This window comes from Lineus longissimus, chromosome 4, assembly GCF_910592395.1.
Source record: "Lineus longissimus chromosome 4, tnLinLong1.2, whole genome shotgun sequence".
Classification (NCBI taxonomy): Eukaryota; Metazoa; Nemertea; class Pilidiophora; order Heteronemertea; family Lineidae; genus Lineus; species Lineus longissimus.
The window spans coordinates 4,225,775-4,252,334 of NC_088311.1; the positions used below are offsets into that span (position 1 = coordinate 4,225,775).

At 40.0% G+C, this 26,560-nt stretch overlaps 4 protein-coding genes across 5 annotated transcripts; 2 read left to right on the forward strand and 2 right to left on the reverse strand.

Moving 5' to 3' along the window:
* Positions 1–345: 345 nt before the first annotated feature.
* On the reverse strand, positions 346–6,909 carry LOC135487122 (uncharacterized). The gene is made up of 15 exons (XM_064770514.1): positions 6,871–6,909; positions 6,165–6,223; positions 5,636–5,744; positions 5,239–5,305; positions 4,935–4,965; positions 4,579–4,628; positions 4,097–4,237; positions 3,432–3,587; positions 3,072–3,209; positions 2,445–2,588; positions 2,213–2,341; positions 1,675–1,801; positions 1,415–1,437; positions 746–883; positions 346–561 (listed from the first exon to the last, which is right to left on the reverse strand). Exons 2-15 carry the CDS (start codon positions 6,220–6,222, stop codon positions 418–420), a joined length of 1,455 nt encoding a protein of 484 aa, XP_064626584.1. The 5' UTR covers position 6,223; positions 6,871–6,909; the 3' UTR covers positions 346–417.
* A 382-nt stretch (positions 6,910–7,291) lies between these two features.
* LOC135486946 (uncharacterized) lies at positions 7,292–10,296 on the reverse strand. Its single transcript, XM_064770154.1, has 8 exons — positions 10,201–10,296; positions 9,925–9,989; positions 9,411–9,513; positions 8,984–9,059; positions 8,688–8,718; positions 8,296–8,357; positions 7,857–7,988; positions 7,292–7,511 (listed from the first exon to the last, which is right to left on the reverse strand). The coding sequence occupies exons 2-8, from the start codon at positions 9,986–9,988 to the stop codon at positions 7,368–7,370; spliced, it is 612 nt and encodes a 203-aa protein (XP_064626224.1). The 5' UTR covers position 9,989; positions 10,201–10,296; the 3' UTR covers positions 7,292–7,367.
* Positions 10,297–12,698: 2,402 nt separating this feature from the next.
* Positions 12,699–20,727, forward strand: LOC135486365 (amiloride-sensitive sodium channel subunit beta-like). Its single transcript, XM_064769110.1, has 12 exons — positions 12,699–13,432; positions 13,616–13,785; positions 14,159–14,239; positions 14,575–14,696; positions 14,954–15,117; positions 16,446–16,535; positions 17,857–17,986; positions 18,679–18,754; positions 18,954–19,011; positions 19,229–19,323; positions 19,740–19,815; positions 20,101–20,727. The coding sequence occupies exons 1-12, from the start codon at positions 13,046–13,048 to the stop codon at positions 20,335–20,337; spliced, it is 1,686 nt and encodes a 561-aa protein (XP_064625180.1). The 5' UTR covers positions 12,699–13,045; the 3' UTR covers positions 20,338–20,727.
* Positions 20,728–21,972: 1,245 nt separating this feature from the next.
* Positions 21,973–26,322, forward strand: LOC135486520 (uncharacterized). 2 transcript variants are annotated; one of them, XM_064769365.1, is made up of 8 exons: positions 21,973–22,231; positions 22,708–22,800; positions 23,432–23,600; positions 23,871–23,987; positions 24,371–24,503; positions 24,925–25,103; positions 25,687–25,719; positions 26,186–26,322. In XM_064769365.1, the coding sequence occupies exons 2-8, from the start codon at positions 22,708–22,710 to the stop codon at positions 26,251–26,253; spliced, it is 792 nt and encodes a 263-aa protein (XP_064625435.1). In that variant the 5' UTR covers positions 21,973–22,231; the 3' UTR covers positions 26,254–26,322. The 2 variants fall into 2 exon arrangements, with proteins under 2 accessions (XP_064625435.1, XP_064625434.1); XM_064769364.1 differs by having other exon boundaries at positions 21,974–22,144.
* The last annotated feature ends 238 nt before the right edge of the window (positions 26,323–26,560 follow it).

Here is a 26,560-nt window from a genome sequence, read left to right on the forward strand (position 1 = left end):
ACATCTCCGTCTTCTAGACTAGCAAGCGGCAGGAATTCGCCGAGGCTGAGTCCAGATTCACCGCGGACCAAACAAAAGAAGGTTTCTTTCTTTAATGATCCGTTATAAACCAACGTGTACTTATTACGAAAAGCTACCATTACCGGATTAATGCTTTTAACGTCTAGATTTAATAAGAATTAGCTTAGACGGGGCAGAAGTGTTTGTAGTGTAAATGTTTATGATAAATCTGATCCTGTCTGAAAGACGACCAAAAGGCCTACGTTACCACTGACAGTCTCCTATTTTGGTCCTCAATGAGGAAGCAAGAGGGTCACTCAATGAAAGACAAATTAAGAACCTTCCTGAGTTTGAGCAATTTATTTCCATAAGTATTGGCACATTATGATCAATTCATTTATACAACTATTGGACAAATTATGCCCCTTGTTCCTCGCCGCCGAGGACCTTAGTGATCTTCTCCTCCAAATCCTCGGTCAGCTTGTCAGCATTTGTTTGGAAGAACTTCAAGGCTTGTTCCTTGGCGTGCGTGGTCAGATATCTACCCTTGTCCTTGATCAGCTAAAATAGAGAAATGCAAGTTGAAAGTGTTATCGAAATGAGGCTTTATTGCAACTGAATGTAAAGTTCAAAGCAACTGACCCAACATGAATTTCCTCAATTATACGTAAGACCGTAGGACTGATGCAAAACATTACCTGACAAAACATGAACAGGCAAAGTTGTAAGTAAACTGACAACCTACCTGCGTGGCCATGTCCCTGACCTCAATCAAGTTAGGTTGTACATCAGCCCAGATATCACCGAAGAACTGTTTGACATAATCACCAAAATCATTAAATGTGTCCTTGATGTTACCCCAAATTTCCTTAAAACCTCTTTCCTGAAGAAAAAGAGAAACTAACAGACATCACTCAAATAATTTCCTATTTACTTTCATCATTGCTTTGTGAATTAATTTTCCTCAACATTTTGAAGTGATAGGCGAAATAACTGGTATCGACTTCGCTCAAGGCAAGGACTGATTTTATCAAATCGGTTTACTGCTTCAGACGACACCGCAACAAAACTCAAAGTGCAGTTGGCTCTAGCGGAAAGTGGGTGATTCAAATACCCACTGCTGCAGTTAGTGTGGAATAGAAATATCATTACAAGACGTCAATTAACCACACCAAGGTCATTCTATATAACGAAATAAACGCCGCGGTGATCGCGACCATAGCGGAAAACCAACTGGAATCAGTCCTAAGAGTGCGTGGATGTTAATTGTTATATCATTGCACCGAATGAGATGAAAATTTACAACTCTTTGATGAACCAAGTGACCTTCAAGCAGGAACTGCAGTTCCTTGCCCGTTTAAGAGCTACATATCAATCATGCTTTGTTAAGGGTAAACAAATAGCGTGAACAAACCTGTAGATCGACCTCCTTTTCGCCTGGAAGAGACGAATAAGAATTAATTCCGCGATTTGATCATGAACGGCCGAACCGACATTTTGGTGTGAAAACTCTAACTAGTTTATATACATGTGCCAGTAATGGGCTACGTTTATAAATAAGTTGTCGCTTAACAAGGGTATCGTTAGCGTTTCAGACCATTCAGTATCTAAGTCAGGATCTCATAGCGCAGAAGTGTGTTTTTGCATGTTTTCATTTGCGAAGGAGCTGCCTACCCGTGCCGAGTGCGTCAGTAATCTTATCCTCCAAGTCCTTGGTCAGCTTGTCAGCATTCTTCTGGAAGAATTTCAAGGCCTGGTCCTTGGCGTGAGTGGTTAGCTGTCTGGCGCCGTCCTTAATCAGCTGATGAAAGAACAAAACTTTAAATCATCAGTATATTTTGAGAAGGGAATAATAGATTCTTAATAATCAGTCACCAACAACGGTAAACTTGTACATGTACCAATAATTTTATGGAATACTCTAAGTTGAATGTTTGTCCAACTTTCAACATTGCTTAGGACAAGTATGCTGGCCAACAAATTGAGGTGTGCCTGTGACTTTTGATCAACAGTGTATGTCCATTTTGAAACAAAAAGTAGCAATGGGAAATAACTTGAATTGCATGCTTTGTGAGGGATTGATTGTTTAGCTGAAAACTTCCTGACGCCAATGCAATCTGTAGGGTTTCGGCGGTAAGCCGCAACAGAGTCTTCAAATAGAACGACAGGATCTGCCATTGTCAACCATTATGATGCAACAGTTAGTACCTACCGTCATGGCCATGTCCCTAACCTCGATCAGGCTTGGTTCAACCTCCTCCCAGATGTCAATGAAGAACTGTTTGGCCCAGTCGCCGAAGTCATTGAATTTGTCCTTGATACTTCCCCAGATGTCTCTTCTCTGTAAGAAGGAAACTATGCCTTTGAAATGTATACGAAAAGTTAAGATGCTTAATATCGCATTTGGAATGAAGTATGACTTTGTAAATTAATTTGTAACTCACCTCGAGTTGAGTCTCTCCTGTGCCGAGAACACCAGTGATCTTTTCCTCCAAATCCTTGGTAAGCTTGTCAGCATTTGCTTGGAAGAATTTCAACGCCTGTTCCTTGGCAACGTCGCTCAGATATTTACCCTTGTCCTTGATCAGCTAAGAAAGAAACCAAAGTTTAACTCCTGTTAATCAAAAGCATTTTTAAGTGGTGGTCAATTATTTTCAAACACAGGAATGAAACCAGCTAAGACCCGCTGAGTCTGTTCCGAAGGGAAAAGAGGTCACACAACATATTGGCCTACTATGCATTGCAATTTGCGCGTGGGCCAACCCACTAAAAGGTAAACTTGCGATAGTGTTTCTATTTTCTGTAACTAGCAGTCAAGAGACATATTACACAGAGTGTCTTGTCAGGAGAAAACTGCAACGTTCACAAAACTATCTGGCGTACATAAGAATGGATGAGAATAATTAATGCTCAGGACCGTTTTTAACCCCCTCCTCCCCTCCTCCGCCCAATTAGGTATCCCAGACGTGTTATAGCATTCTCATCGTGTTTTTCTCCGGGTGTTTCTCAACAAATTTTCAATCAAATAATTCATTGTGAAAAGGTGGAACACACAGAACATATTCACTTACCTGTACGGCCATGTCTCTGACTTCAATCAAGTTAGGTTTGAGATCAGCCCAGATATCGCCAAAGAACTGCTTAGTCCAGTCGCCGAAGTCATTGAAGTTGTCTTTGATATTGCCCCAGATTTCTTTAATGTCTCTCTCCTGGGGATGTTATCAATATTTGCATCTTTAAACATTGGTAATATAAGGGGGAGTTTCGGCTATTTGGCTGGCCTTGGTGGGATATGCTTGAAACCTCATAATGCAAAAATTCGCGAAAATTGTGTGTTGTACAGAATACGAAACTGAATCGTATTATCGGGATGATCTCGCATGTAATCTAAGGAAAGGAGCTGCTTCATATCGCCAGAAAGCACTACAAACCTGGAGCGTGATGTCTGTGGCTTGCTTCTCTCCGCTCAGTGCCGCAGTTAGTTTTTCTTTCAAATATTCTGTCAGCTTGTCAGAATTACGCTTGAAGAATGCAATGGCTTCAAGTTTCGCCTTCTCCGACAGTTGTCTGGCGCCGTCTTTTATAAGCTTAAAGTGAACGAAATGGTATCATTGTAACAAGTTTATTGAATGTGTACCACGACAGACATGTATAAAAAATGATTTCAGCGGAAAGGGCTTAGAATCATAACTGGACGACGTGATCTATATTAACTACTTTGTCCCCTAGAAATAGTTCGGACTGGTTTGGTTTCAATCCCCCAAAAATCCAACATTATCGACAATTCTATCTTGCTTACACGAAGCTATCGAGTGGTCCATCACGTGGATGTTGCTGGCGAAATTTGAGATAATTTTGCACAAACAAGAGACACCAAATTGCCGGCCACATTGGTTTTCAACCAATGTAAAAAAATTACATCAACCATTAGTTACTACATGTATATCTAATGCGGTGGTACATTGGCGACAATGCCATGAACACAGGCCGATTAGCACCGAGTAACTCCATGATTATAGATGGCAAGCTATGACCATTGACACTGGCATGAACCGAGACTTGATATGATGTCATCTCGCTGTCTCCACAGACATACCTGTTGAGCCAAATCTCTGACCTCGATCAGACTTGGTTCAATCTGCGACCAGATGTCGCCGAGAACTGCGCTGGCCCAATCAGTGAAGTCATTGAACTTATCTTTGATGTTGCCCCAGATATCGCTCATGCCTCGGGTTGCCTGTGAAAAAGTTGCAATTATATTGTTCAATACTGTTTTTATCATCCTTTTTCAAGCAACATTTGCTAGGGCAATTTTCTGAGATTTTATCCTCCTCATAACACGCGCACAGCGATGACAGATTCATCAGAATATTACTACAGTTCTAAAACATCATATTTGCTGAACATGAAGAGTTTTGTTAAGTATTAATGACCGACAGCTGTCTATCACATGGAAGCACTGTAGTTGATCGGTTGCAGTCTCATCTCTTTAAATACCACTGGCCCTCCATTCACATGAGGTGATAAGACTGGGTAATCTACCATCTCAAAAAGTGGACAGCGAATGATCGAACAAACCTGGAAGTGCACCCTCGATTCCATGTCGTTGTAGGACCTCTTAACGGTTTCTGGAAGAAAGGATGCATACAAAAAATGAATAGATACATGCTGATTTATCAGCGGTGTGTGACAATGCTAAGGAAACGCCGATAGATCGGCATGGAATATAACAGTACGGGCAGAAGTATCATCGTCGTACACGTCAAATGGTTCTCGAATTAATTTAACATGTCCTGATGCATAACATCATGCAACTGTGTTGAAGTGACATTATGATTATTAACATCGGTCTTTTGATTTGTGCATTCTTGTCTTTTTTTCGCGAAATAACCGAGCATGATATAAATGGTAACGTAAGTGAGTTTAGGCTATACCTTGGGAGACATATCTGTTGCTGGTGAGTGCCTGAAAAGAGGAAAAACGCATAGATGTGTGGTGTATGTATGCGAAAAGGCAATGTTGTAAAATGGTTTAACAGTATTGACATAATCTTTAAATATTGTGTTGAGAGCCAAGTGACGAAATAGAATTATTGTTGTTTTGATACCGGCGATTGGTACTTAGAATGCATTTCGTTTATCATGCACAGTTATTAGTTACTGAACCATCAGCAAACGATCCAAACCCAGCATGTTCCTTCCAACATTATGAGAGGAAAAGATCGCACAATGTATTTACCTGTCTAACGAGTCTGTGGTTGCCCACGAGAGCCTCATTGAATGCCTCAACATATCTCTTCTTCAACCTTGATGTGTCAATAAAGATAAAACCAAAAACTTAACGTGACTTTTTCCTTGAAAATTCGGTTGAAAGAATTTCAAGCCAGACTGAAGCGCTCAGTGATTGCCCGTCGTCGCAAGCCTATGTCATTCGTCTAGAAGTAAGTGATGAACGATAATCTTAAGAAATTTGATCAGAAACACCATTGATATATATTATGGTTGTTTTGGAACCACTAATTCAATTTTGTTTGACTACTGCTTGCACGTCACTCGTATATAAATATTTAACAAGGTATAATGATATTGACTCTCCGCCTGTGTGGCTCATTTTGTACCGAGATATCGGTTCGTACCCTGATAGTGCCTCCTCCACCTCGGTATTCCCCTGTGCCACAGCCCGTATCTTCTTATCCATCGCATTCTCAAATGAACTCGTCAATGACCTGACCTTCCTTAGGTAATCTACACGGAACGAAACATCCTCAATTATGATTATTCAAACACATACTTGCCCATTTGCGCTTAAAGGTATGGACGACCTTTCTGTCATGTAACAATTTTGAATGTTAAAGGGATACAGCGTCGGCATTTACTGTTGGCTCAGTAAAACAGAATTGCAGTTATACAGAATGCCGCATAGAAGTGCAGTATAGTTATGCATACAACTTTTACGCAATCTTCGTACGCGTATGTATTTATAGTATTTGTATAACTGTCTACCCAACAGCATTGTTGAAGCCTGTACACGAGGTAAAGATGAAGCAAGGATCGCTTAGATTGCTTAGAGGCTTATATAGATATTACTTGGTCGAATCACATCTTGTCCTAAAGAAATCAGAGTAAACTCGCCCAATTGTAACTAGTCGATAGGATTCTACTCACCGGAATGGAGGCTAGCCGAGGCCATCCCAAGGACGGCGAGAACGATTATGATCTTCATACTAAAATGTTACATAAAAAAGTTCACGCGTGAGGTGAGGAAAAAAACGCCAGCTACTGTAGCAAATGTCTGTTAAGGACACCCCATGGAACAAACAATGATGTCCTTAAACAGGGAAGTGTTCTGATTACATAGGTCAAATCGTATGAAAATAACCGATTTAGGACAAATATTACTGTCACTAATAGAAATGGTGTCCAACTAAGACATTTTCCTTTCCATTGTTGCTGTATCATAGTGCTTCCGGTTGTTGCAATCTTATAAATGGACTGTGACTAGCCTCGTACCCAGCCATTTCAGATCTTCGCCAATTCCTGACACAAGGTTGGATTGTTGCTTCGTTCTCCAAAATATATCACGAAATCTCGCAGGGAAGCGCGTGGTTTTAGCAGGCTGGGGCTGTGCCTTCGAAGCGGAGAAGGCTTTGCGTAGTTCGGGTAGGACGAACGCCTGGTGCGCTGAGGCCAAGCGACAGAATCAATTGTCAACCTGGCAACAAATTAACGCAACAGGTCATCTATTTACTAGTCTCATTCATTTTGGGTATGTAGTCACAAACAAAAAAACTCAATTCATCAGTCCAGTCGGGAGGAGCCCACGGCTTGTCATTAATCGTCGTTATCCGAAAGGGGAAAATGAAACGTATACCTTGGTCGTCTCGCGAAATGGATAGGAAAAGAATGAAAACGTCATCGAGTCATCAGACTTATAAAGCTCATTATAAAACACCTGTATCCTGTAAAATGTTCACATTATGTCCTCGGAAAAAAAGGTGATAATTATGATCGTTTCCAAGTCAAGCCGCAGTTTAATGGGTAGGCGGAAATTTCATTTTGGCTTATCATGTAATGAGTTTTTGTCACCCTACTATAAATAACGTGTTATCTCTTCGCTGGCTCACCTTGGCAGTTTGATCGAATGTGTGTAAACAGACATCCATTTGTAAGGATCGGTGTAAAAAAATTTCGGTAACCTGTATTGGCAGTCACAATATGTCATCGATAAATCTGCGTTGAGTCTCATGATAACATTGAATCGCTTGGAGTTTGCATGAAAGTAGAAACACGGGTTGTTGTTTTTTCTTTTACACTAGATCAATTTATTTGACTGTTGAATTTAGAAAAATGAAAGTTTCATCATCAACTTTATTTCAACGTGTCTCCTGTGCCCAACGTGTTACTGATCTTCTCCTTCATATCGTCTTTCAGTTGGTCTGCATGTTTTTTGAAGAATTCCATTGCCTCGTTCTTTGCGTGCTCCGAAAGCTCTGAGGCACCATCTTTAATTAGCTGAAATGATGGGGTCAAATTCTACACTGTGACGCTTTTCTACTCAAGACTAACATATTTTGTTTGAAAGGCAACGCCTTCTTCGAAAAACTCTGATCCAAGATGGTGTATTCTGGTGGTGTTTGACATCAAAATCGAATACCAGTAAATCATTATGGTAGCCTGAGATTATTTCAGTGAAAGCGACACGGGGAAAGCGATGACCGGTGACATAATGGTTGATAAAATCACTGACGTGGTTTGATGTCATCACTTAATACTCTTAACCGGTCAAATTCGTGTTACATGTATATGTCAAGCCGACTGGCGATTCAAAAGTAAACCCCTAAATATCATATGACCAACCTGAATAGCCATGTCTTTGAGTTCTACCAAGCTTGGTTTTATCAATACCCAGACATCGCCGAGGAAACTCTTAGCCCAACTACCAAAATCGCTGAATTTCGCCTTCACATTGTCCCAGATGCCCCGCGTTGCCTGTCAAAATAATAATTAACGACTGTATGAATCGATGGTTAGACGTTCATTTTTATGGATTTAATTATCGAACATTATGACTTAAAACAGTAACCGAATAGCGTTTTAAATTGTCTGGCTTTCTGGGGTTTTTTGTTTGCTTTTTTTCATCATTTTCATTTTCGAAGAGGGTGACTTACATTTTTTATAATTCAAGACATACTGATCGGTACAGAGTATTGATGATGTTGATAATTATGGTAACGATGATGATGATGATAATGATGATGATCGTATTTCCTATTATCAAAATACGCATCCTACCAACCTGAAGATGAACCTTCGCTTTCATGTCATCAAATGCTCTTTTGACATTTTCGATATGAACTTCTGCAAAATTCATATTTTGTTCAGTTTATGAATTATACAAAGAATATTACCACGACCTACAACACAAGAAATGACAACATTTTAATAGTTTAACCGTTAAAGTTTAACCGTTAAACGGTCTTCACTGTTATTATCTGACATTAAAGAATTAAAGTCATGCGAGCAAGAGAAGTAAATATAATCTTTATCTACATGTAAATGGCATGAACAATGTTCCTGCAAAGAATTGTTTTTCTTTGCTTCTCTCTTCACAACCAGAATGGTATTCTTTTTCTCAAAATGCCCAATGACCTCAGGTGAACATATTTGCGAGAAAAATGGGGGTTTTACCTTGGGAGACAGATCTGCGGTTGTTATTAGACTGAAGAAGAAATATGCACGGGATATTAAGATCTATAAAACTATTTCAAATGGACCATTTTCGCTATTTTCCTTTGCGATGACGAGTCCTTTTCAAGAGTGGTCGGCACTGCGCTAAGAAAACAGCTTGGAAATGGGTTGGAAAATGTGTTAATTTTACCTTTTCCTGCCCAGTAAAAAAGCGCCAATAACAACGTTTTACACATTGGTCCATCATGCTGCAATGTTACCAAATCCAGGGTGCCCAAATGAGAAATCGCAATTACCTTTATCACCTGTCGTACTTGTCGGTAGTTGTCAAGTAGAGCATTGTTAAATGCTGCAACATATCGCTTTTTCATACTGAAAAGGAAATAAAAATGCTTTGGTGTATTTTGACTCAGACTGATGTACGTATGTACATTCGCCTCCAAAGAGGGGAGTGTTAACTCCATACCGTCAATGTGACCACACCAATTTGATTCAACACTCCGATACAGTGTGGTGGTAGCGAATATTTTAAACTGTACATTCAAAGGAGGCTGTGCACAGATCACTTGTTATTCACTCCTGGAGCACGCATGTTCTCATGGGGCATCAGGCTCTGCATTTTTCCACTGTGAATTAGAAATCGACCTGGAGGGATGATTGATCACTTAGTAGGATGTAGAGAACGCCCAGCTTTTAAAGACATACCGAAAAATTATTACTTACCCGGATAAAGCCTCCTTCACCTCGGCGTTGGCTACAGCGTCGATCTTTTCACCTATCGCATTTTCAAATAATTTCGACACGGCCTTCCGCTTGTTAAGGAAATCTGAAAATAGAAAAACAATAATAAGAGAATGGGCCCAACAAAACTCATCTTGTACGATGTGGCGAAGAAAGAAATGTATTCGTATGGAATGCTCTCCCGTCGTGTACTCCAAGTATTTAGGATGCATTCACAAGGAAAACATAATCCTTATTTTGAGCAGTTGATGGTAGCATAATATATTCCATTCATTGTAGATGGGCATACGCAATTTTTAATCGATGGCTGGTGTCGAAAATATCAATGGTAGGCAAAGAATGTAAGTTTTGACAGGGACCAGCTCGTCGGAGTCACTATTCATAGACACTGTAGAGACTTATATCGCTTCTTGCTCTCCTTTTTCTTTTTGATAGCTCAATTCCCTAGCTGAGGTTTGTGTACAGGTGGATCAAGGAAAACTGCGCAAATACGTACCTTCGTGCGTGCAGGGTGATGCCACACTCAAGGCGGCCAGAAGAAGTATCGCGACGATTTTCATGCTGAAAAGATATTACGAGGAACAAATATAACAGCGAAATAGAAATGAAATGTATGGACCAATATTCGTCGATGATTTCATCCCATTTCTCTTGGTCAGTTCATAATCTTATGATCTTTAAAGTTAGTTCGGTATTGGTAAGTAGCTGACAATAAAGAAAGTCCCCATCGACGTAATTTTCGGATCACTGCCACTTTGACCATCTTACTTACCTGGTTTGTCTCAAGGAAGCTGAAGAATTACTCCTCGTGCCAAAGACCTCGGTTATCAAGCCCCGCGTTGCTGCACCTGCATCCTGTGCACCTGGGTATATGTTATGCTTGTCGCTGATTCTCTCTGCCTTGACACGGCAAACATTGGTTTAATTTGTAATCGTAAAATAAATTTAATTTCTCTTGTCATGTTATGTACACTGTACTTTGTGTTGTTTGCATCTTGTCTTCAAGGGTTTTGATAAACCACAAAAGTATCCATTCATTAAGCTTACATTCAAAATTCAATCTATTTATCGTGCTAGTGCCCATGAGCCTGTTTATACTGATATAAAGACTTATAATACAGTAATACGAGATAAAAACAACAAGGGGAATTAAGGACATTAGTCAGGAGGTGATGAAACCTATAAGGTCAAGTTTTACCACCTCCTTATTAGTTTTACAAAATATCGAATCCGGCTATATAAAGGTTAGCTTCCAACTAATTTGGGACATATCATAAATATAACCTGCAATAGCATTCCGCGAAGATGACGTCACTGCAGCTGCTGCCCTCTATTTCCCCATCGCTGAATTACAGGCAATGTCGGACAAACATGCGGTTTCGTAATGGATTCAGGCTTTCTAACTAGAGCAGTTAGATTCAATCTGGCACATGTCCGAGTGTTGGAAATACTACATAATTGTTCTGAATATTTCTCTCTCTGACTCTATGGTATCATTCATGCTAAAAACAATGCAGGGTCAAAGATAATTGACTTTGAAATAAGCTCAAATGCGTAGAAATAAGTGTCGATGTCCGACTGTCACGTGACTAAAACGTCATCAATATATTATGCAAATGACCTTGTGAGCTATAAATAGTAACTTCGCGGGATGCTATTCGAGTAAAGGTACGTTAAAAGACGGTCATTTAGATCATTCTTTAAACATGAAGGAGAAAAGGGGAAAACTCATTGAAGGCAGAATCGGATCGGCCATTTTGATAAGTGTATTGAAATTAATGTCGTTTAGTAGTCCAACTTGGTTTCGGAAACGCTGAAAAACATTTTGAGAAGTTCTTTTCTCCTGAAACGGACAGAAACACTCTAAATGTTACACCAACCAATCAACATTCTCCTTGATTGATTAGTGGGATGAGAGTGCTGGTGTTTGACACTAGAAAATGTCATTCTGCTTCATGAGATATGGGTGTCTCGCAAACTGCAAATTACATTGTAGGATGCTAATAAATGCATGACTTTCGACACGTAGTACAAATAATATGACTTTGTGTACTAAATATTCATGTTAAGGACCTCTTCACTTCATAAATTGTTATTTTTTGCAATCGACAGTACCCCGGGTCATGCTTGAGATAAATTGGTCAATAGAGTATTATAATGTAACCATTAGTTCGAAAAATACAATTAGTGCAACTTTGGAAGTCAAGTTCTGCGTTGGTCAATATAAATGAACTGTATGAATTAATGACTTGACATAAAAACGTTTCCATTTTGGTCTATGGCTTATTCAGAAATTGAGATGAGGTATAACATGCAACGTAGGGCCATTCACGCAACAGAGATAGACAGACACATTAAACATGTCTGCAGGGAAGCTGTATTAACGGGCGCAAATTTGATAACTAACACTTTTTGCCCTCTGAAAACCATTAACGGTTACTAGACAATAAGGTCTTCTCAAATACTAAACAAATGCACACCACTTCATCCTCCAGGACCGCATGAAAAAGGTTGGCATATATATAACATTTTATTTCGAATCCTCCAGTTGTCTGCAATTCAGTTTTCCTAATGCGAAAATGGCTTCAAACGTTATCATATTCGTGTTCGATTTCGGTATAGCACCGGATCTCGCGCCTTGAATAACATGCCCAGTATGGACCGCTTTGTTCGTCTTGTGAAGCAAAGAACTCGAGTGGCAAACTGGGATGCCATTGGTAAAATAAAGCGTTTTGGTTTTTTAACAGTTACAGAATATTATCAGTGCAATGCCCTTAGTAGGCGCGCAGTGTCGGAACTTTATAATTTCGGGAACCCCCCAAATTACGTTCTTGGCATTTTTTATCAAACCTTATGGGCCTCTACATGTATATCCCGGTGTAACGTCTTAGTGTGTTTCTGGAGTGTTTCCCCTCAGTGTCAATCATGATTGTATAGGAACACCGAAAGACAAAATGACACGTTTTTCTCCGCCCCCTTCTCTCTAGCTGCCTAATGCATGGGACACTGAAATATAGGTTGCAACCAAAAATGTTCCACCCGGCCTCTATTTACCAAATGATCAGAGAACTCATATACATGTACATACATAAGACTGAACTGACTGCACCGCCTGGCCTTTAATTTTCAGCCGTACGAGTGCAATTTGTTGCAAACAGCATGTGTATCCTATGAGTAGATAAACACTTTTAACTCGGATGTACAGTAACTTCATTACGTTTTATTTGCGACCATTCCTCCGCCCGGGATGAGACCCATTATCATGATTATGGACTGTCGGAATTAGACTGCAGCAGATGTCATTCTTGCCCGCCAATGTTTTGCGTTATAGTGTTTTGAATGCCGACGCACAAGTAAATTTACGACACTTTCCCATTATTTATTTATTTGGATAACATGAGAATTTAACCTTCTTCCAAAGAGAAGGAACTAGTCAGGTTGTTTTTTGTCTAAATTACCAGGGGTGGCCAGCTACTCTTCTTAATCGTTTCTGTCATTGTTATTCGATCAGATCGGACAGCTGGAGGAGTAATCGAATCCAGGACTGCTAATATTCCAAACCACATGCTAGGGCAGTTACTCTGTATGCCGCTACATTGAAACGATTTAATAGTAAAATGGCTGACGAAAAAGCTGACATTTCTCGGGGTGAACACCTCAAGCAGATTCTGAAGGATTTTGCTGATAACACCTCGTGTCATGGAATTGGGTCCATCGGCCGATCCACCAGTACCTTTTTCAAAATTCTCTGGACGATAATCGTCTCAACTTTCACGATCATCATGTTGATACAACTTACCCTACTCGTTAAGAAGTACTACTCCTACCCAACGAGAACAGTAATAGAAGTTGGAAGTGGCACTCTGGACTTTCCTAGTGTCACAGTTTGCAATATTAATTCAATTCGAAAGTCAGCGATTGAAGAGTCTACGGATCCCGAATATGCCAACCTACGGAAACTTTACCTTCAAGCAAAGAAATATCATGAAACTCTCGGACGGCAGGTAAGAAATCTTTACGCAATTTTCTGATTAGATATTCATGTATGTCATGGACATAGAAGTCGAATGACAAAAGCCTCGTCAGCTTCAATACCTTTCATCCGACCGCTGCTTTGTTCTTTTGGGTCAGGGGAATGTCAGAAAAGGCATGGCGTTTTTTAATGGTTGACATTATTCGCATTTTAGACAGGAGACGACTTTCTCGACTTTGAGCCAACACTAAATGATTCTTATGAAGGTGACGATATCATGGCGGATGGCTGGGCGGACGAGACAGCAATCACGCTAGACGGGGAAGATGACAGAGAGTACGAGTTTAGACATAATTTTGACCTCGAGTCTGCAAAGCTTTCGGTGTAAGTAAAAATGCACTGAAATTTGTTTAAGATTTGATCTCCCTAATCCAGCTGCATACTGTCTTGTCGAGACCCGTAACTGCTAAACAAAATTAGGTATAACGGGGAAAAGGGAAGAGTTATCGAACTCAGAATCAATGACGTTTTCCATCTAGTCGTCCAAATATATGGTGCAGTACTGCACTCTTACATCATGGACCGAGTTTGTAAGGGAAGAACAAACGGGGAAATCAAGTTACAGCCGGAGAATGCAGCCAATGTTCTTCAACACGAATAAAATCCATTAATGTTAAGGTCAAGGCCGATTCGCTTAATATCCCATGCTCAAGCGCGATCAAGATCCGACCTATTGTCTTTCCCTTTTTTATACCAGGAATGACTTCTTGGAGATTGGTCACCAGAAGGAGATACTGATTCAGAAATGTGTGTTCATGGGAAAAGAATGTTCCTCAAAGTAAGACATTTTAGCAGCATTTCGCCAAGTCACTGCTATTCAAATTCCATCTCTCCTTTTTTGTTTTTCATCGTGTGATGATATAAAAGGGAAAAACGTCTGGGTTTTGTTGGTAGTGGTTCAGTGGCATAGAGGTTAGGTGTCTGTAATCATGGTAATGATAAGAGGTCCTGTTTAAAAGGCATAATTCAGTGCATTTCGTTGGAATGTACACAAGGCCAACAGCTGATGCGAATGGTAGAGAGAAAAACATGTCTTTTTAAACATGTTCAGCGGCATTAACTCGTGTTTTGGGGGACATAATAGCAGCGATGATATTCATACATTACTTTCAGAAACTTCACGACTTTATTCCATTCAAAGTACGGCCTCTGCCACACGTTTAACTCCAACGAGTATGACAGATCAGGTGGCCGTATGCAGCCGCTGTTAGTCAAGCGCAGTGGGCGCGACTACGGTATGTCTGTATTTATATATTATTGCAACAACTTCAAACTTGATAAGAATATACGAGTTCCTTTTTCAAAAAATGCGTCGCTGACAGTGGCACAACTAATTTCACATAAGCTACCAATATGCCTTTATTTGATCAGATTATAACGTTGCAAGCCGACATCAGGCCGATGTGAATGTTCTTTTTCCGCCCTTGGTCTCTTAAGCCATTGATAAACTGGTGAATCGGTTAATGACACTTCTTTCTGTACATTATTCCAGGACTGAATCTGATATTGAACATCGAATACAGTGATTACATACCCATCAAGACCTCGGGGTTCGGGGCACGACTGGTCATCCATCAGTTTGGCACGTTCGCCGCGCCTCTTGGGCACGGAATATCCATCCCCGCTGGTTTTACAACATCTCTTGCAGTGACACAGGTAAATAATTTTGTTGAAAACTTTGGTAAATATTTTGTTTGGTAATTGACACAGAGTTAAGATTACACTTAATACTAACTTTACGGCAATACAAACACTGCTAAAACTGAATAAGATTGTAACTAACGGGCATAATCTTATCTGAATTTCCGACATTGGTTTGCAATCCTTAACTTTGAAATGAGAGTGACTCCCAAACCCAAAGTTAAGAACTGCCAAAACTCGTCACAAAGAACTCATCGAGAGCTTTCTAGGTTGGTCATGGTATGGCAATCATTTGGGCATATTGACTCTTGAGCCTTGGATCCACTCCGCCGACCCGGACTCCGTGTATGAGAGGAGGATACGGACCGATTAACTCTGAGGGTTCAGAATGTCATTTGGGGTGTGGAGTCATTCCAGAACGGATGTAAAGGTCACGCACGAAACCAATGTCATGCCAATGACCCCGAGTACAATACGGTTCAACTCCAAGTACTAAAGAGAAAATGATAACGTCAGCACAAAAGATAGTTGTACCGCGGTAATGTGATATTCCACTGCTATTAAATAACCAGAGTTAATCAGTTTTGTGGTGGACTTATTTCTATGCTCAACTTTTATAACTTTTTTACGTTAACTAACACAATAAGCATATCAAAAGCACTTTAAGTAATGCATTACGTTGAAATATTGTCCGATCATTATTAGATAAAAGGTACATTTCATTAGTGCCTAATGGTATTACGAATCATTTGAGACCAGTATATCGAAATGACATTCTTAGTTATTGTGCCATCCCTGCATTCAGTACAATGTCATGTACCATTCAGAGTAGACATTTCATCGAGAAGCGCTATCTTCACTTGATAATAGTATAGATCCGCCCAAATTGTTGTGGTCATACACGGTAGGTTTTCCGTCTCGATCGGTTCATTCTAAGGGAAACGCATGGGAATTACGATGAAATTAATCAAATTGATGAGAACGGGATTGCGATAAAGGACTCCTTTACCAATCTCTCATTTACTTACTTTATGTCAATAGACATTCTCTGTCAGTCATTTTCCATTCGCTACAAAGCGATACTGGAGGCAGGAGCAAGGTGAGTAGAATATAGCTTCGCGCTCTCGCCAAAAGGTTGTGCAATCTCAAAGAACTCTACTATCCACGCATGTACATTTCACATTTCCCTTTTTTTTAATAATGCGGTTTTCCGAGAATGAGCATTGTTGTACTGCACCTAGCTTATGTTGAAGGTCACTAGATAGCGGCATCCAGGTATGCTTGAGATAGGGTCTTCCCCAGTGTAATCCTGATAACGACGTTGCGATCGTTCAAATTTTCAGAAACGTATTTCTCGCCTTGACTATCCGTATGGAGACTGTGAAAACGGCAGTGATATGTATGAAGTGTATGAAAAGATATACACACAGCAGGTAAGCAAGTTATTTGAGCTTAATTTCAAAATTCTGAAAAATTTTCAAAGCCAAAAAAGTTTTGGGACTGATGATGTTGCTTCATTATGAGCAGAAAAAAATATTTGTGCAGCCAAAAAGAGAGCCAAAGAGCCAAAAATGCAACAATTTTTGCATCGCTGAGTACGTCTCTAATTCTGCATGCACCAAGTTTCTTCCAGGCTTTGATGAAAACCAAGATGACGCCCAGCTTCAATAGTTTCGGTGAATATACCTGCATTAAGTGAATGATTCATTTTGTCCTATCAAGTTTCGTCTTTCTGAGATTTCTGGCTGGGAAAACTTGCACACACGGATTTTGATGCGCACTCATATTCTTATAGTGAGACGATGACATGTATATGTTCACGTAAAGTGAAAATCCTGAATCAAAATTTTGGCACCGAGAGGCGAAGTGACTGTTTACCCCCTGTTACAAAAAGGCTACATCCTGATTCGCATGCAGTTTTCAGCCCTTTCGGGTCATACTGGAGACTCATTCAGGCGAACAGCCATGATATTGATGTACTTGCCAGTAACTCCCCAAGAGATCAGCAGTCGTAATTCGGACAAGTGGGACCGTTGCGATGATACATGCTTTGGCTTACCACTTCGAGCGAGTGATGAAGTTTGACTTGCCCAAATCACATTAGTGTCCAGAGATTTCCTAAATTGGTTGTGGTTTGGGATCTTCAGACAAAACATATCGTCTGGCAGTGCCAACAACACATAGAGATATCATCACCAGTGTTTGATTAATGTGGATATGACACTAATAGCATTTGGAAAGTTGCCGACATGATAAAATGGTAGAATTAAACATCAATGAGGTTCGGATGGCGCATACTATAATCTACATGAATATACGGGATAATCTGTACGAATGAATGTTGTATCGGTTGCGTTTGCTCGTTCGTATAGTTCTAAAGTTGAATACAATTTATTTTGATTTGTATTTAAATGGCTACTGGATGCTGGCGTCATCCTTCCCTACCCATATTGGGATATCTACCGTCTAAACTTATGCTGTCCTATCTTGCAGGCATTTCTACACTAACATACTTACTCGCCTCGTTGCCATTTGAGATGGCCATTTTCGTGTGCTATGGTCAACAAAATAAATAAGTCGGAGAAATATTGCTTTGACCGTTAAACTGACAAAATACAAACTGTACTTCTTCCTTTCGAAAAATCGCTACATGTACTTCGCAAAAATAATTGTTTTTGGAGAAAATGTGTGACGCGGATGTCGCCTCCGAAGGCATTCCACTGAATGAATTGCTGACTTTCGTCTATTTAACAGGCATGTGAACGCTTTTGCCGTCATCGGCATATATTTCGGATCTGCAATTGTTATCAAGAAGGATACGTGGAATACTATCCGAGGAAAGCTCTCGATGCCGGTTTGGAATCATGTGCTCTGAAAGACGAAGGTAAGTATTCTCTCTGTTGAACACCTTAGGAGTAACCAGCCTGCTCTAAGATCTCACGGAAGTTCACCAGAGTAATCCAACATGTTCAATATGTCATTAAGATCTCACACGGAGACAACCAAAATACGACACATGTTTCATAAATTCATGTACACATGTATATGCATACCTGTGAACTGTTGATTAATCCTTTAACATAAGGGTCTATACAATGAAGTGGATTAGACGCCGTCATAAGAATGGATAATTTATCTCATGGTTCAGTCATGTGGTCAAATACTGGAATGTTGATTCTTGTTTAAAATCTTATTCATTCTCTTATTAACTGCTCACAGGATTCTTGAAAGATTGAAAGTTATACTAGAAAAGGAATGAGGATCTTACAAGAATCCCTGGTGCAGTTTAGTGGCCGGGTTGAGTCGGCAGATTAGTTAATAGATTATAGTGCTACAAGAAGTGACAACGATCATTATTTTTCCAGTCTGTATCACAGTTTCAGGGCTTTATCGTTCAGTAATCGGTTTATTGTAACATATTGCAACTGATATCCAAGTTTGATATGCAATGCGTCTGCTCCTGCCCCAGAATACCTACATAAGTCAGACATCAGCAATAGAAACAACTGGAAAATTATACTATACATGCTATGTGTAGACGTAAAACATTTATAAACATTTCTGTCCATGTTTCAGGGGTCGACTGTTTGAAGTCTGTTGAGGAACAGTTTGTATCTGATGATATTGAGTGCGAATGTCTCCACCCATGTCAGTAAGTTTCTCGCGAAAAACACAACTTGATTATGCAGAATAAGTTTGATAAACTACTAAGAACCAATAACCACTTCATTAATTACAAAACTTGTTTATGCAGAATAAGTTTGATAAACTAGCTACGAACCAATAACCACTTCATTAATTACAACTCAGGGTTGATATCAGCACCTTTGTATGTTTTCTTTCCTTTCTAGAGAAAGTCATTTCTTACAGACATTGTCAGTTCATCAGTGGCCTGAAAAGAATTACAGGGTGAGTGTTGTTTCTGGTGCTTTTGTGTTTACCACTCTGGTAGGCCACAAAGAACTGATTAAAAAATGTACATTTGTATGTTTTGTTTTTTTTTACTTTTCTACAACCATTTGTATACAACTGCCCTTACATTTATTCCCCAGCCTTTTCCAGAGAACTTTCTGAAGAAAGCAAAGCTTGATTGATTGATTGATTGATTGATCATTTGTGTTTTCAGAAAGTTGTAGCGCTGCAGGCGTGTGAAAATGCGAAGAAGCATAATCGGACAGATATATGTGCAGCGTTGCAGGCGATGACCTTAAAAGACACTAGGTACGTAGAGCAGCACTAGTTTAAGATTACAATAGAGCTGATCGAAAATTAACATCATTTATCCATGAACACAACAGCATGTCTACAATGTCGAGATCAATTTTTGATGCGTACATGTAGCCTATGTATTAACATGTACATGTAATTGAAAACCCCTGAACGTTTAAAGACCGTGGACAGGTACCTCTCAGGACTCGCTAAATTGACTTTTAGATAACTTATCCGAGATGTTGGCTTCTTGAACTTGAACCCCGGCCTTTACTGAATTAATTCTTGATTGATTTGGAAAGAAAATGTCATCACAAGTGGCTGATGTTACACCTGCAGACCATCCCAACAATCAGATTGTGACTACGAGCCATTATTGCGGCTTTTGATCTCTAATTTAACGCACATTGCCCAAATATTTCTTTCAGGAATAATTTCGTCAAACTACGCGTCTACTACAAGGATCTGAATTTCGAGTCTATCACACAGAAACCTTCATATCTGGTTAGTAAACGGCTGCATTTTATACATCATGGTCGTAATTGAAGAGGGGTGCTTTTGGAGCTTGGATGAACTAAACAGGGTCGGGATATATGGGTGGACAGCCTTATTTTAGCGGCATTCGATCGGAAAAAAAATCTCCGATGCTGAAAACTGCATGCGAATCAGGATGTAGCCTTTTTGTAACAGGGTGTAAACAGTCACTTCGTCTCTCGGTGTCAGTGAACCCAAGTGGTGAAGACACTTCCTTGTGACCCACGTGATTGACTCTACTCATTCGTTTTTCAGATTCCTGATTTCCTTGCTGATGTTGGTGGGACACTAGGACTGTGGGCAGGGATATCAGTGCTCACCGGGGCTGAGCTTATCATGCTTATCATATCTATTGCGAGGTTTTTGGCCCAGACATTTACAGGAAGAACTGACTCAAACGAAAAGTGCAAGACAGGCAAAGATGGCGAAAGCAAAGGTTCTAATATCAGTGTAGAAATGGATCAAGAAAAGGAAGCCAAGGCTGACGTTTAAGCTGCTTAACTATCTGTGTCTACTGGTAACACCTGAACAGTTTTTGCAAAGTCAGTTTTGCTACCTCTGTTGACATATAGGGGAGTGGTGTCAAAGTCGGTACAATACATGCATATAACATGACGTTAAAAGAGGCTCTATACGTCTATGGACATTTTCAAATTGCAATGATATTCACTTTAGTCAGAAATCAATCAGTAGATAAAATGTCATTTCGCATCGAACATTACTTTGATGGCTAAAACATATAGTTGACACCTTGCATAATCTTGATGGCTGGTCATTCACACTGTTTATAGCCTTTTTCTATAATTATTCTGTCGAAATTGGAATTTTAAAACTCTAGATATTAAGAGGGACAAGTAAATAAAATACGTACTCCTGTGCTCAGTGCGTGTTGTTGTTCATGGTTTTTCTGTTACAAATGGCACGAATTCTGAACTAGCCCTGCAGATATGCCCGAAATAGGCGAGTTGGCCTGGCAGGCTAACTGATCACCACCTTCGGGCATTTGTAAACGAGTGCATCTCGACTGAGTCACGTCAACAAATTCAATCAATTTAATATCCTTGTACATTTAATAATTACATATATTTAGTCATTCCCGGTGCCATAGAAAATGATATCGCTTAGGCACGGGTCGAACTCTGGATCCGGGTGAACATGTTTAATTAGATAATTCAATACATTCCTAAATACATGTACAAAGCAACAAATAAAACAGAATACAATCAGATGTGATGATATGCCATCTAAAGGAAATCAACTGTTTATGTTGTAAATCTCATTCCTAGGTCCGTGACAAAGGCAATGGCCGGGATGTCCATGATAGAATGCTAAGTACTATTGCTACGATACAAATGTAAACAGATTTTTAATTTTCTGTCTGGGTTAAAAAATTGTTGATTGGATATCAAGGCGTTTTAATGAGTCCGAGTAATCATCATGCGTCCCGCAAGCACTTCGAAGCGAATGGGATTCACAAATAGCTACCCCCCCCCCCCCCCCAGAATAAGAATCTAGCGGCAGCCCAAGGATAGGCTACTGCTTCTTGCCGCCCTCCGGTTTGATCGAGCTCTCGCACAGTGATAACATTTTATTTGCACCATGAACAGGTGTACCTGACTTAAAGCAATATTTATCACCTGAAATTCTATCTGTGACAATAAAAACACTTGTAAGATTCCCATGAAATCTGTCAGAGTATGTTGAAACTGTCAGGAGGCAAACTGCGACGCGGACGCCCCGTGAAAAATACTGGTACTGCTCAATTCATAGATAAAATCGACTGATGACTAAGGGCCAAAGTACACAGCTTTATGTAAATGTATAGAAACAAATGGCCTTAGAATACCGGTGTAGAATTTTAAATTGCCCCAGGATATAATATCCGGGGAACAAAGCATTCTATTTTGCGCTTTTGATCTATAAGCTAAAAATGTGCATGTACATTGACGGTCATGGCCTCAACAAACCATATACCGTCGGAATACAAGAAGGTTAGACACTTTTTCCAGGGGGACATTTTTACCTCTACACCGGGACAGTATTTCAATTAACGCTCAATGATTACACCTGTAACAGTACAAATCATGCCATTTTCTGGCTTTATCTCCAGAATGAGTGATGACATGCCAACATGGTCACGACATGCCGACGTGATCACGTTCGATCACCTTGTTATTAGTTTGGTACACATTAACAAATAAAAATTGACAAGTGTCGGTCTATTTAAACTTCAAGAAGATAACCGTTGTTCTAACTTTACGTGGCGCTACAAACCAAGACTATCGCTTGAGCAGACAAGGTGAGTCTGATTATTTCGATTGAAGAGATAAACCTACTCTCGTTTCTCCTCAACATAATCATTTGAGATTCAGGGATCTCTTAAAGAGTAAGTAGAAAGCCTTTAAAATCGTTCGAAATATAGTTTATCATACTTTACAAGTGAGTATTTCATTGGCTGCTGAAATTTGTTCTTTAAATAGCATAAACCAGTTTGGTTTACCTCGATTTGTGTTCAAGGTGAAGAAAACGTATTTATAATTCTGTAAAATTATGTTGACGATCCACCGCCGTTAATTTTGGCTCTACCAATTGATCAAGTGCATTGTCGTAGAGAAATTAGATTTCGCTTAAAAACCTTCAAGAGGTGAATATTTGTCTTGGCTGAAAAACATATACGTATGCACCCTGTTGAGTTGTTTTTTTTCGTATAAATGCAAAAACCTGAACGTTTTTAAGTTTGTGAAAAACCTCAAAGAGTTTTTAATTTCCGTGAAGAAACCTCTACGCTGTGCATATTTGAGTTGGCTGAAAAACTGTTTTTCAAAACATTTTTCCAAGAGTGTACGCCCGTTACATTTTCAGATGAAGTGTTTGTACGGGTTAGTGTTCGTTATTGGTGTTGCTCTAGCCTTCGATAAACAGGGGTGGATAGCACCACTGGAGAAATATGCTCATGTAAGTATGAGAAAGAAGGAAGGAAAGAATCACTTGAATTATGGTATAGGAAAGAAGAACCTGTTCGAAATCATGAAATATATTTTTATTAGCTTCATCTCCAGACAAACTACTATGCCGGATACAGGGGTAAAGGACATCACATAATTTTTTTCAACACAAAAAATCTGTTTTCACGAAATATCTCGATCGATGGACTTAAATAACTCGATCACCCGAGATAATAAGTCCAGCGATCGATATATTTTCTGAAAAAAAAATTTCATGTTGAAAAAAAGATCATGTGATGTCCTTTCCCAGCCACCGTAAATTAGAGAGTAACGTTAAGCCGACTCGAGCGATCGAGATAATATTTCCGGCGATCGAGATATTTCCTGAAAAACAATTTTCATGTCGTAAAAGAAATCATGCGATGCCCTTTCCCAGCCACCGTAGGTATGATATTTGCATTGTATTCAAAGGAAAGAATAGTAACTTAGTCGTTCCAAATTTGCAGTGAACAAACACTTCGGCCACGATTCATATCCATTAAGCTATGAATTGGGTTATTAGCAGATTAGAGCTGGGGACACTAGATGTAGAACGACAGAGGGTCTTTTCATCAAAAATGATAATATCTTCTGATTTTTAGTTCAATGAAAAGAATGAGGTTATGATTGAGTCAGAATGCGACGAGACGCCCGACGTCAAGTTGGTGTCCAAACTCTTCCCGGAGCCCACGAACACCAAGGTTGCCCAAGCTATCTCCAACGGACAGGATCCAACTCAATTTCTCGACCCGCTCTGTTATGAAAGAGAAGGTAATCTCCTCGACAATTTAGCGGTTAAACGTCAGGAAATGCACAGCCTGAGATTAAACCATTAGGAAAAAAGGCAATAATCAATCATTAGTAAAACGCATAGCCAGATACTCAATAATTAGGACTGCCTGAGACGTACAACCTAAAATAAAATTGTTCTATCGGTAATTGGACAAGTAAGATAGATTTTTCTTAGATGTGAAAGGCGAATTTTCTCGAATTAGAAGGGCCGAATCAGTAGTTATGCTCATTCTCTCTTTTTAAATTTAGATCCTGAAGTTTGGAAGACCCTGGATAATATGGTCTTTGGTGGTGAGGCATGCGGTGTAGAAGTACGCATGGACGTTTTCGAGAAGATCGGTGCATTCGGAAACCAGAAATGCGACCGTGAGTAGGCTTATGGTATAAGTTACCCAGACCCCGCATGACCGCGTTGATAAAGGGAGACAATGCGCATGGGTTGGTCGGGGCAGAGATTAGGCGCTCGCTTTGTTTGACTTAAGTAATAGCAAATATTCGTTGTAACATTTTGAAAAGACTTCGATTCACCACGCACGAGATAGAATAGCCACTTTGCTCCTGCATATAACTTGTGACTCTTCAACAAACACTAAAGCCGTCCAAGCTTGACTTGTGTTCAATGATGGAGGGTGGGGGGGTGATGGTAGGAAACATGTCACTCTGATTTAGCGTTCCAATAGAGGGAACAGTCAGAAACGGAGAGCTCAAATTATTATCTAAATATGCATAACGTTGTTTCCCGTGCGCAGATGGATGCAACCTGGGTGCCATCGAAGCCAGCCTTCAAGCAAGCTGGGACAAGATTCAGCCCTTCTTTGATTTCCTCAACGACTGGCTCGAGAACTCGATCAGCCCATGGAGCCTCAAGAACCCAAGTTGCACGTAAGAGATCATCTCAAAATTGATTGATGTTAAGAGAGATGAATATTTTCATCTGAGGAAAAGGGTCAGCAATTTCCATGCCAAACTTTGATGTTGTTTTTCACTCTTCTCGCATCATAAATGACATGAAAAGTTTAACCAAAGAAGGTATTCTTTTAAATTTCAAAGGATACGTTGATCAAAGTTACCTTCAAGTAAAGCCCTGAATGATCTTCCTACTAGTTATCATGAAGACTAAGTATCTCCTAATTTCCTCCCCAATTGTTTTTTATCTTGCTTTAGTTAGATATATACATGACTGTATGTGTACCACAAGCTTGTATTTTTTTAAGAAATGGAAACAACCGGCAATACTTTGAGCGTGCGTCTTAATCACCCGGAAGTTTATTGACCATAAGGTCTTTTTAAATCGAATTTTCAGCGAGATTGTTGAGCCCGCCATCATTGCCGTTAGAGACGCCGTTGTAAACTCTGGTAACTGCAAACCAAAAGCACTCGCCGTTTTCCTCGACGGCGGCTATGGCCTCTTCGAAAAGGACGATCTGGGTATTGAAAGTAGTGCTTACAGTCGCTGCAATAGTTTCAGGCATCACAGTGAATGTACGTAAAATCATTTTCCTGTACCACATCATCGGTTTTGGGGCAGGGTAGCCATAAGATAACAAATCTGTAACGCGTGTGTCCTAGCAATCGCACTAAATGGAAACCTACGCCGAATTCATTACCCGACACTCGACTATCGGCGTCCGCGCCGTCGCGTTTTGCATCTATAATACAACAGTGGTGCGTCCGAATTAACAATACAAAACTCGAAAGCATGTCATGCCGGAGGTCGTTGGATGTTAGTCGCTACATTCTCTATTTTTCAACCAATTTCGAAAATAAAGTACATGCTCGCCATAACAAAGACTCTACAGGCGTTATGAAGTTGCAATTTTGCGTCAAATCGTGTGCAGTGTGTAAACCTACCCGTACTCAGCCAGGGAACAATTACGGAGTCATTAAAACATTCCATGAGAGAAAGAATCAGAAGAACTGGGTACTTTTTATGCAATACTTGTTTAAATTCGTTCCTTCTTTGCTACTGATGGTGATGTATTGCTCCCCATATAGCACCCCTATTTAAGGAAGCGATTCAAAGCAATGTCATACTAACCTTGTACCTTTTTAATTCTTTCTTCAGTTTTTAAGAACCACTACAGACAGTGGCCAACAGGTAAGTATTGTTTCGACAAGTTAGATGTTCCCGGTCTTAGATTTATCCAGGTCTTTCGCTCTCAGAAATAAAGGCTTTTGAGCTTTTGAAAAACCTTTATAGGATTAACAGCCAACACAAATCTTTGCGGGTGCGCATTTTTCTTGGCTGAAACCCCAGGTCAAAAGCCTTTTTTCTGTGATTGTTGACCTTCGGCCAGTTTGATACAGACACTCCAGCTAGGTAGACAGACCGTATAGGTCTGATGTCTTATCCAGCCTAGCCGAAGGTTCTCCTCATCTAGAGTCGCAAATGACTTTGATGTCCAGGTTTCTAAACTTGGTTGTACTTTCAAAAAATGATGAACGGGAGTATTATAGTATACAAGTTGCATCGTAGCAGTTACGGGTGCTTATTTGGCGAGAGGTGAATCGTTATACGCATTCACTTAATATTACAACTGGCAATTTCCCCGTCTTTTTTTCAGACGCCCATGGCATTGCTCAGGTTATCATGAGCAACATGCTAGTAGTAGGAATAGAGAGAACATCGTAACAGATCTCGATTTCCGACCTTGATGTGAATCACTAATCAACTGAATAACATTCGTTCGGCTTAATAAAACGTGTCAGTCTTACTTTCTTTGTGCAAAAGACGTGGCAGTTTTAACAGCCATGAATGGAATCCGGCCTTTGGAATCAAAATAAAGCCTATATCGGGAGATCTGCCTCTCGAATAATGGCACCCAATGCGTATATAGGCGATTACCGGGGTATGCGAATGAACGGAGAGGAGGATGAGAGAGTGATTTCCAAGAAACTGATCTGTGCAGTAAGGAGACTGGGTACACGTGTCAATGCAT